This window comes from Protobothrops mucrosquamatus, unplaced genomic scaffold (assembly GCF_001527695.2).
Source record: "Protobothrops mucrosquamatus isolate PMUCROS unplaced genomic scaffold, P.Mucros_1.0 scaffold1896, whole genome shotgun sequence".
In the NCBI taxonomy this organism is placed as follows: domain Eukaryota; kingdom Metazoa; phylum Chordata; class Lepidosauria; order Squamata; family Viperidae; genus Protobothrops; species Protobothrops mucrosquamatus.
The window spans coordinates 170,479-182,367 of record NW_015388022.1 but is presented as its reverse complement, the minus strand read 5'-3'; the positions used below and the strand labels follow the sequence as shown (position 1 = coordinate 182,367).

At 35.8% G+C, this 11,889-nt stretch overlaps 1 protein-coding gene across 1 annotated transcript in view; it reads right to left on the bottom strand.

Annotated features, from left to right (window-relative positions):
* Nucleotides 1–2,006: 2,006 nt before the first annotated feature.
* Nucleotides 2,007–11,889, bottom strand: part of DENND2D (DENN domain containing 2D) — a 37,542-nt gene continuing 27,659 nt past the window's right edge. Inside the window, exons 8-12 of the mRNA XM_015823512.1 lie at nt 11,115–11,292; nt 9,822–9,863; nt 8,556–8,640; nt 3,754–3,993; nt 2,007–3,514 (exon numbers count right to left, since the gene is read on the bottom strand). Coding sequence (XP_015678998.1) covers nt 3,453–3,514; nt 3,754–3,993; nt 8,556–8,640; nt 9,822–9,863; nt 11,115–11,292 — 607 coding nt within the window. The 3' untranslated portion in view covers nt 2,007–3,452. The remainder of the gene's footprint in view (nt 3,515–3,753; nt 3,994–8,555; nt 8,641–9,821; nt 9,864–11,114; nt 11,293–11,889) is intronic.

Sequence of the window (11,889 nt, the reverse complement as noted above, 5' to 3'; positions counted from 1 at the left end):
GTTTTTAAATTTGATATTGGATCATTGTTTTATTTTATTAAACAAACAGAATATTTCAAGAAAACAGCTAGAAATGAACATAAAGTGTTATTATATCCTAATAATATAATATAGGTATATTTATATCCATTTTAGGATAAGGAGCACTATGTAGCGTACAGAAAAGAAGTAAGAAATAGTCAACAAAATGTAAAGGCATGAAATAAGGAAATACAAATAGAGTAGGATTCTTAACAATCGATTTAGGTTCATTTTTAACAAACTAAAACATGAATATATCGCACCCATAAATAAATATTCCCTTGGAATAACTATTCCCAGATATTTAAAAGAATTCAAGGAGCAGTTAAAAACCCCAATTAAGTTTTGAAAACATTTAAGTTGTTCCAAAAGAAATTTGAATTGTCTAAACTTGCAAAACAGCAGTACAGTAAAACTTTTAAATATCACCATTTACTCCAGCTGATTTAAGTAGTCTGGATGGTTTATATATGTTTGTATTGTTTACATCAGATGCATCTTTTGTGTAATGATGTAATTGTGTCAATGCTGCAATTAGGTCATTATTCAAATGAAATAAAATGACATAAATTGGAGCAAATTACAGTTTTGATTTAACAGGCATTTATGAATAATAGACATTCCCATTTCCCAAATAGTCCTTTGAATTGAGATTTTATTGTGTATTCAATTAAACTTTCTTGCAATCTTGACAGTTTGACATTAGTGACACCTAAATTCTTAAGTTATTGTCAGTACTGGGATGTGTTTTAAATAATTCCAAGTCGATAATATTCTTTGAATTAACAGTTAAAAGAGTATTGTATAATAAAGCTGGATAGCGGATATTTTTTTAAAGAACCCCTCTAACGAAGAACTGGAGTATCCCATATTAAAAAAGCAATGGCTAGGGATCAAAAAATATTAAATGTATTTTTCATCTTAGGATCAGACTAATTCAGCAAATATGTTTAGTGGACAACTAAGAGAAGGGGTTAAACCAGTTGGCCTGAGGAAAGATTTATTTATATGATAAGAGGCTTGTCCACTATTGCCCTGTTTTTGTTCAATATTCTTAAGTGAATTAATAAATATTACAACGATCACAGTGTTTAAAGATGTGAATGCGACTCTGAATTATATACAAGAACTTTGAATTTATCACTGTGGATTTATGGATGTAATAAGCATGGGAAGGATAGCCAGCCAAAAGGTTACTCTTCAATACTGTATTGGAAAGATGGTGGAACCCCAGGATTTAAAGTCCAGGATTGCCAATATAATATGCCTTCCTATTTAATAATTAGTCATCTATCAATGTAGTGGAAAGATTGATTATACTGTTCTGCACAGTCAGTTTAATGGCATGCTTGTAGGTAGAAAGAGATATAATTAGATAATTATGTTTTCTTTCTTTTTTCCACAGCATGTATTTTTTTTATCATAAAAAAATCTTTGGGTGGAGGGAGCACCCCCCTCTGAGTTGTACATTAAATTGTCTTGTTACAGATGGCACAGTTTTTCTCCCGTCTATAAAAGAATTTGGACATTCTTTACATAATTCAGAATATGAATACTAGCAACTGCTAAGCTCTATTCCTATATAATTGTGAATAGAGCATTGTACTTCATGGCAGTTCTAAGATGGTTCAATAGCTGAAGAACCTGAAAACTTTATAAGAGACATTAATTTTCTTGTAAACAATATAAGCTTGATAACTTGTCCTGTCAGAGGACTTGACTTGCACACTCTCATTAAATTAACTTATTAAAAACTGTGTCCTAAAAAGTACACTTTGTTAACTTTGACATGACATTCAACTTTATATATACCACATTTGTTGAACTCGATAGCAGTAACTGGTATACAACAAAACCATGTGGCAAAACATGTCTACCAAGACCAAACTTTACATTCTCAAATCCTAAACTCTGCTGATCTTATGCAAAAGGGACACCTATTGTCCCCTGCCACTGCTTATTTTTTTCTTTTTTTATTTTCCACCTTTTGTAAAGATATGGTACTACTTATTTATTCTTGGGACAAAACATGTTGGGCAAATTGGAAAATAGCAGATTTGGTCAATCCAGTCTTCTCCAGGCTAATCCTTACTTGCATTCTCTATTTCAGCATAGTGACAAAATATTTCAAGGAGAGCAAAGACAACCTTTCTATCTTTAGAAAAGATATGCAAAATCTACAGCTCCTGAGATAACTCTCTTACAGACCAGAGATTTATATCCTTATATTGGACCATCCTACTCATTGTCTATATTAGTATTTGTAACATACAAACAGCTTAGAGATAAACTAAGGCAACTGTGTTAGATTTTGGTTCTTACCATCTGTAACTAATCTAGCTAACCATCAGAATGTTGAAGTCACTAAAAATCTGAAGGACGACATATAGTCAACCATCCTGGAAATGAACACTGGATGTAGGAAATTGATTTTTTTCCCCTAACTAAATGATAGCTTTAATTAATATTTTCCAAATTAGTACTGAAAATTCACCAAGATTTAGGCCCCTAAGAATTTCATTGTAAATAGGAACAAATATGTCTGATTAACTATTCACTGGCAGTTACTTGTTCTAACTGTGACACTATAATGCCACTTACGATGCTAGGAACACCAACAGTCCCTCAAAGATAGCATCCTAGGGTTCACTTGTTTTCTTGGATCTCCAATGTTCAGTGCAAGAATGTATATCTCCCAATTCATTGATAATATTTTATAGTGGTGGAATGGGACTTTACTAAGTTGACATGGTCACTGGGGATCTGTTTGCTTTTCTATTTCTTTATTCCTATGCTCTTAAAGAATTCTTTAATCCAATATTGTGGTTCCACTTCCCTCCTTTAAATTGTTTAGTAAGAGAAATTTCACTGGGACAAGCATTCCTGCTTAAAACATAGCAAAGTATAGAATGTATATAGAAATCTAACATCCATTTTATAATCCCATCAAGTGCAAACATTCAACATAAGACCTTTGGCTTGGAAACCAATTTAATGAGAATAAAAATGTTTTCAATGAATGTAATTGTCTCACTATTTCCACTATATTCTCTGTCTTATGCATTGTTTACTGCATCTGACAAAATTTCCAAAAAATGTAGAATCCTATTATCAAAATAGGATTGCTTGATAATACAGTTTTTATGCTGCCATTCCTTCTGTGGAACTGCAGCTTTGATTGTCAGTTGGACTACAAAATTTCAGGCAAGTAAAGAGCAGCATGTAATGCCAACCAGAAGAAAAAGGGAAATGTAGAAAACAGTGCCCAAGGCTCCCCATGACTTTTCATGGTTTACGTACAAAGCACAAGTACTACCAGGAAAACTAACAATACCAACGGTATCTTTCACCTATGGACCTAATCCAGGTAGATGATCAGTTGAAGACCTGCCTATCTCCTAGGGACCAATCTTCTCTTATGAAACAAAGATTCAGGAGAGTCTCCTGTATTTCTTTTCTTCTTGATATTCATTTAATTTCTGCTGAAAATATCCTGCAGTTAAAACAAAAAGTGCATTAGTAAGAATAACAATAACATAGTAATAAATATATAGAACATAGAATAAAGGGGTTGGAAGGGACCTCCTCCTCCCACACTTGGCATATTTAGTTTTGCTCACATTATCAGACCCTTGTCTGAGAAGTTTCTGCTAGCTGAGGAATCATCTCTTTGTGGTGAGCATGTAATGTTAAGGCAAAAAAGTACATGGCCACTATGGCCTAGGAATTTACCTTCTATGCACTTCTTGCTTTTTTCTGCTTCTTGAATAAATAATGAGAACATTTGAGTCTTGACAAATTTTTTCACAAATCTGCGGTTGGTCTTGGAGGTAAGAGCCTTGCAAAATGATTGTCCTTGGAAGCTGCCTGTGCCATTTCTGCTCCATTTGATATGTGCTGGATAGTGACCAATCACCCTCAGAAAGAATTGTATAAAGGTGTCCGAGACGTGTGCATTGAATTCCTCAGATGCTTGAAAAAGAAGAGAAGAGAGTGCACATCTTCAGGTCAATAGAAATATTTTCCCTATCTTAAAACCTGAATTGCTACTTCAGAAAATTCTACAAACCACAATAACTGGGGCATTGAGAGAGCTATCACATGGAAGCCAATTTAGAATGCCCTCTTATAAGTACCATCAAATAAAAAATTGTGTACAATGCCTCAAATGAAGATTTGAGGTGTTTCCTGAATCGTGAAACTAGTCACCCTTTTCAATCAGATATGGAGTCTTAAAATTTTAATAAGTACATTACACCCATTCATTAACAACAATAATCTAGGGATGCTAAAGTGCCTCAGAGTGCCAGGATAGTTTGTGAGGATAATGGAAGGTTCCCGGTCATAAGAATTGAGGGGCCTGGATTTTGGAATAGGGCTGCTGTTGGGGGAATAGAGGCAGGCCAAAGTATTATAGTGGTGATGGGCATCTGGAGATCCGGTAGGAGACAGGAAACGGGTTAAAAAGCTAAGAAAATACTAATATGAATAAACATATGGCTGCAAAAGAAAGATTTTGCTTGCTTTGCCAGTTTGCTAATAATGTAGAAAAATGATTTAAGTTTAAAAATTAAAAGCCTTCCAATTTTATTAACCCCAGGCATGAAATTCTACAAATTCACTCTTTCTGCCAAAATATATCAAGGAAGACATTGCAACACATCTTCCTGAAAGCATCATCAAATATTAGTTCTATAACCAAGGCTTAATTTCCAGCAACAAATCAAACCATCATCGTGTATGTATTGTAGCTAATAATTTTAAACATAAAAAGCTATTCTCATGATTTAACCTCTATAAATTGTATACTTTACTCAGGACATGAACTGGAGAAATCTTTATCATCCTTGTCTTAATATCTCCAAGTAAATGCAAATATGGAGCAGAAGAGTTGTATTCTATACTATATGTTACAAGTAACTTGTCCTGGATATACTCAAGAGATATTATCAGAAGTAAAGCTGAATGATTAGAAAATGAATTCAAAAAACCAATGGTATAAATACATTCTATTTCATTCTATTTTTCTTCAGTGAAAATTTATTGTTTTGCCCTAATGTTCCTGGGCCTATAAAATAAAACAATAAAATTGCATGAACATTTATATTTTCCTCCACTCTCTTGTTTAATGTCAGCCTCCAGGCAGCTAGCTAAAACTGAAAATAAGATTTTCTTAAGAGTTTCCTTTAAAAAAAATTATTGGAAAGGAATGGAACACAGTGACAGAAATCTGAACAATGGCATTGTTTTCATGTCAGAATTCAATTTTTTTTCAGCTTGTTAATGTGGAGGCTTTTCCAGTTTTTTTAAACTAATGGGCTATCTATGAACATGCAAGAGAATGCCCCAATCGTCTCCCTGATAGCTGAGGAATGTGTAGGTGAGTCAGGATGTGAAGTTTGCTTTAGATGGTGTACCAGGCGAAATACAGATGAACTTATTAATTGAATTTCCCAGTGGCATGATTTCAATCAAATAGGCATATAATTTGTCCTTTCTGCTCAACTGCAGTTTCAGGCTATACTTGTCAATCAGCTCTCTGCACCACTGTCTTTGCTTGACGCAAACAATTTTATGTGATTTACATGCAAATAATTCCCTTCAAAATAGGCATGACGCAGTACAGGAAGGGCTCATTTGGTATATATCAAATACTTTTCTTTAATCTTAGCAGGCAGCCTCCAAAAATGAAATAGAACAGCATATTTCAAACTGCACATACACTTTTCCACCCTACTTTTTAACATAACCTATTTTTTACTTTGAAAGGTATCCTTAACAGAAACATGCCATATACAGTATTTCCACTTTTATTACCCCCCATAAGGCAAGGCTAACATTACATTATCCTACACTAACTATATATATATATTATTAAAAATAGGATCAATATATACTTTAAATATTGTTTAAACTAGCTTAATTCTGGACAATGAACAGGACATTGAATTTGGCATCCACTCTTATGTTTAGCCTGCCATTATTACTTCCAATGTTGAGTTTGATGTTCTGGAACTTGTCCAAACCTTCACCTCTTTCAGCTTCTGGCAATTGTGAACTAGATCCAACTGCTGAAATCATTGCTGTTGGAAACAATATGGTGGGTTGTCTACTGCAGCTAAGTTTCAAATTGTATTTGCTAATTCAAGATTTCTCTCACCTACATTTGAGATTATACAATTATTCCTCATAGGCCTTCTGTCAATATTAATTTCCTTTTGAATTCTCAACATAATGCACTTGTTGCTCTAGTTGTGGTTTTATTATTTTCGTCAGGTGACAAAAGTTTTTGCTATTTTCACAAAGACACAGTGTCATGCTTTAAAGCAGTGTTTCTCAACCTTGACAATTTTAAGGCATGTGGACTTCAACTCCCAGAATGCTGGCTGTGGAATTCTGGGAGTTGAAGTCCACATGCCTTAAAATTGTCAAGGTTGAGAAACACTGCTTTAAAGTCTCTTGAAATAACTTTGCTGTTGATCTTAACATTTTCTCTGCTTTCCCTGTAACCAGAACAGGTCCTGAAGAATCTTAGGTTGAAAAGTTATATGAACAGACAAAAAGCTTGTCCTCAATATATGGCCCATCCATAACTACACCAGGGAGTACTCCAGGCCAATCAATATTTTATTCCAAACTTCCACTAAAACTTAACAAACTTTCTTACCTATTACTTACAGTTTTATAAAATACTGTTCATTTATTTATTGTTCAATAGCTTACTTTTTATTATCCAGTCTCCCATTCAATATGGCTGAGGGTATCTTGAACCGGACTGTGTTAATATTATTCCAAGACCTTGTAAATTATGCTATGTTTCTACTGGCAAAATAGAATATCTGTACATACAGCATCATGTTGTATATATAACTAGCAAATACATCTGTAATTTCAAAATACGCAACAAAGAAAGCTGACTTATCTGACAAATGCTTTTCTGAATTCCTGGAAATTTTAAAAACAAATTCACTGGATGCAACTATGTCTACCAAATTAAAAAATACCAACAGCTGTTTTACACCACGGACACGTCTAGAATGCTTTTTTGTTTGTTACTTGGCCTCTGCTCTTGACAAAGCTGACACTGTTTAGCACATTTTCTACATAGTGCGTCATCCTTGCTAAATGCATAGTTTCCCAATTACTGACACATAATGTAATTCTTGATGTAATTTATGAAGGCAACTAAGCATTTCTGTTTTCATATTACTATGGACAATAATCTTACTCCCAGCCATCATTAGAAACCCTATATATCTTTCAAAGATCAATGTAATTTTGTAAAACAGGTTTTAGTTATTTTAAACATCTAAGCCAGTTCTACCTGAACCTGTCAGGTACCTGTCAAGTATAAATGGACATGACACAGATGATTCATCTAAACCAGACATGTCAAACTCACGACGTCACGTGACGTCGTGCAACATATCGGGACAGTTTTGCCATTGCCAGGAATGGGGTGGGTACGGCTTCCGCGTGACATGTCCGGCCTGTGGGCCGGCAGTTTGACACCCCTGATCTAAACTAATGTGCCAGTCTTGATCTAATTTTAATCTAGAATAATCACTATACTTTTGACTTTGGACCTTCAACAATGCAGGAACTGAAAAAATACTACCCTGCTATAAATTCAATAAGCTATCTCAGCACAAACTCTGAGATTACGATCAGTGATGACTTTTCTTCAGTGATAACAAAACTATTAACCCAAAGGATAGGTCTATTTAGTTTAACCACAGCACTGTCTTTTTCTAACTGTTGTATCTTTCAATTTCTCTGCACAACAAAAGGTGCACGTTAGGGTACCATTTAGTCAGCAGTGCTTTAGTTTCCATCATTCTACATCAGTGTTTCTCAACCTTGACAATTTTAAGGCATGTGGACTTCAACTCCCAGAATTCCACAGCCAGCATTGCTGGCTGTGGAATTCTGGGAGTTGAAGTCCACACGCCTTAAAATTGTCATGGTTGAGAAACACTGTTCTACATACTAATTGAAAATCATGTTTCCTTTTCAGCAATGGACTATCAGATAATCGGGTAACACAAAAATGAAAAATGGTCTTCTGTTTGGTTGTATTCACTCTTAAAATAAATTCTCTCACATAATCAAATCATGAACCATCACATAGAACCAGAACAATTTCAGAGCAAGTTAACATCACAACTGTTTGCTTTTTTAAACCCAAAGGTGCTTTTTCAAGAGGCACCTGGACTTTCTTTGTTTTCCTTTCTTTGTTTCACTTCCCATCCAAGAAGCTTCTTCAGTTATTTCTTAAAGAAAAAGTTCACCCTAATGTTTCACTCCATATTTTATCAATGAACTATTTATTCCCAAAATTACCTTTATGTTAGCAAACAAAGCACAAATATCATCATACACACAAATTTATCTAAACCCATTCAAATGTGTTGCGTTTCTTCTCACAGTCCCCAACCAATAGCTATACTGGAGAGGAATTAGGAAATCTGAGATCTAACAATGGTGATGAAATACAACTGGCTAGGCAAGGCTGGCACAGAGAATGATCTTACTCTGGATGTTGTTGTTCATTGTTGGCAAAGAATGCAACATTTCACTTCTTAGCTTGGGTGGCAAAATCTCCTCCTCATCTCCGACCTGTAGAATTATTAAAGAGGGAAGTTATATCAATAACCAACTATTTCAAATTAGCACTTATAGCATAGTGAAAGATCCACAGTTCCTCACAATACCTGTAGGCCTACTCAAGAAAAAACTTGTCTTACTATTAACTCACTAAAGCTATTTTTAGCATTTAGAGCATTCAAGAAGAAAGAAAGAATTTAGGCAAGCTGGAATTTAGAAGATGAGGATAGAGAGCTTTCTGAAAATAAAGCACATTATGTCATAGGAGACATCAGCAAACAGTGATAGATAGATGATACTGTAAGTAAAGGGAGGCTAGCTAATTGAAATATTAATAGCCCATTTTTCAAGGCAACCTGTCAAGAATAGGAGACAACCATAACCTGAAATTGGGAAAGAACAGGAGCAAAGTAAAGTCAGCAGAATTAACCAAGAAATATTGAAGAGAGGGAGAGATGAAACAGATTAAGAAAGGAGAAAGTAGATAATATGGAAAAGATAGCTACAGAGTGCAAATCAGGACTAGACAACATTTATTTTGTGGAGTCTTGGTGCTCTTTGAGTTTGTTTATCTGCTAGAAGATGATACATTATCTAACTTGGTAACATCTTCAAGCACTAATGATACTACCTAGTTGGATAATGAAATCTCTGCAAGCAAACAACCAAGCCTAGATGGCATCAAGAACTTCATCGTTCAACCCTAAATTTTAGAAATTTTCATCTATTGAATATGGTTCTAGCTTCATTTTAATTACCCCAGGGTCCTCCAATATCATGGTGCCCAAATTTAGCATCAAATTTACAAAAATTATTGTGCACATTTTGTATTTTAAAAACAAGTAGTCCCCCAAAAGGAGCCCAAAATTTTATTTCCATGATTTTCTTGCCCTGTGGCTTTCAGTGGCTATATAAGGCACATAGGCAGGTGTGTGTGTGTGTGTGTGTGTGTGTGTGTGTGTGTGTGTGTGAGAGAGAGAGAGAGAGAGAGAGAGAGAGAGAGTGATATGATGGATGGATAGATGGAGAGAGAGAGGGAGGGAGGGAGGGAGGGAGGGAGGCAACCAAGCAATGAAACAGAGCTAAAATTCTGAGAAGAAACTGAACAGGGTGAATTTTACATCATTAACTAGAAGTGCAGATCTAAGGTCTGGTTATAAATGGTTACAATATAGGATTTGGATGGAACTTACCATTTTTAAGAATACTCCTTGGGACAGATCTACAAGCAACACCTAAAAAGGAAGCAGTACTTAGATTTATTGATTTATTTAAACAATTTAAATTGTCATCTTTAAACAATCCTCTGTGGCTTACAACAGTAAACTACAAAAACCATATGACAAAAACTAAAAGCCCAGTGTGTTAATCATCCTCCCAGAGTTCCCTCACACAGGAATCCCCCAACCCCCGGACCACAGTAGACTACCTGGCCATGGCCGGTTTGGAAGTGGGCTGCACGAGCGATGGGCCGGCATATCTGCAGCTAATTCAAACAAGCAACAGGCTTTTCGTGTTGGCCTACTGCTCATATGAGTTGAGCTGCATGGGCACCAGGTTGACAACTCGTGCAAGCAGTGGGCTTTTCACATTGGCTCACCGCTTGCGTGAGTCGAGCTGTGTGTATGCTGGCCTGGCGATTCACAGGAGTGGCAAGCTGGTGCGTGCATGTGCACACCAGCCCACCGTTTGCATGTGTATATGTATATATGTATGTACAGGAATTTTTTATTTAGCAACCACAATTGGAGCCAGCAACTTGGTCATTGAGCCAAGAGGTTGCTAACTGAAACCGCATTTGTGAATTTGATCTTATTTCAGTTTTCCTTTGCTTTATAGATTTGCAAAGATTATAAATGCAAGGATTGATTGCAAAGTTATTTTTTATCACTATCATAACTATGAACGATCACTAAACAAGGCAGTTACTACATGTAACTGCATATATCTATCAAAGCTGATGAGAAAAACAAAAGGGGTTCATTCAGGAGGAGAAAAACAATAGTTAGGTGCACAACAAACCAGCAATTTATATTGAAAAAATATCTAGGGTACCAGTTTAAATAACTATCACCAAAAGCTGAGGCCTAAATCAGAGGTCCCCAACCTTTTGGGCACCAGGGACCGGTTCCGTGGAGAGAGGTTTTTCCACAGACCGGAGAATGCGTGGTTTTGTGTGCTGCCTGCATCCCACAGATGGGGCTTTGCTTGTTTGTGCAGACCGGTTGCTGGCATGCCGTGCACCAGTACCAGTCCATGGACCGGGGGTTAGGGACCCCTGGCCTAAATTAATTTTAGGAGGTACAAATGTTCATGTTAAAATTTTAAAAACCCATGTAATTGATTAAGTAACTGATAGGGATGATTAGGAACATTGTCACTGGGAAGAACATACAGAAATATCACCACAATCAATTTCTGTGCTGGTGTTTTTCACAGACACATAGCAAACGTTAATCCATTCAATTATCTTTGATAGCCTGTACCTCTTCCATAGGTTGTTCCTGAACCTCTGCCAGGTAGCGCTTTTGGATCCCAACCATAAATGGTGTGGGACAGCAGACGGTGCTGAGAAGTTTCTCTGGAACCACTGGGATGTATGTATGGGCCCAGGTAAAGGGGTAAAGAAGAGCAGCAGCTGAGTGAATGCACGTGGAGAGGGAACTGAAAGGAAGCCAATGTTTCAGATTAAAACATAAAATAATATTTTAAAGCTAAGGAGCATATCTAAATAATCAGTTCACCTTGCTGCATAAATACCCTTTGCATGTTTATTATTTCATGGTTTAAATGCATTGTCACTGCTGTCTTAAAGGGTTTATTGCAATACAGTATTACTGATTTTAAATATATATAAATGTAATTATGATTCTAATAGTCAAATATATTTCTACTTCACTCTGCAATGATTCTTAGCAAGGACCAGGGAAACTTTCTATCTCCAATAGTTCCAAAATTGTAAATAAGAAGCACCCCAGCTTTTGTCTCTCATCTGCTCCCTCCCCTGACCTTTTGCTGTTCTTTGGACAGAGCAAGAACAATGATACAGCCAGTTCCTAAATCAATGAGATCCTTATATAGATGGGGAATTCTCTTGACGGAAGTCCCAAAATGGGAATGGTATGGTTTTATAAATGTAACACAGTCATTGTGAAAACCATTAAGATAACCTTCCAATCTAAAAGTTTTATTACAAACTTTATAGGACAGATACAGAGCTCAATGGATGGTTAGGACTGCAGAAAAAACTACTGCAACCAG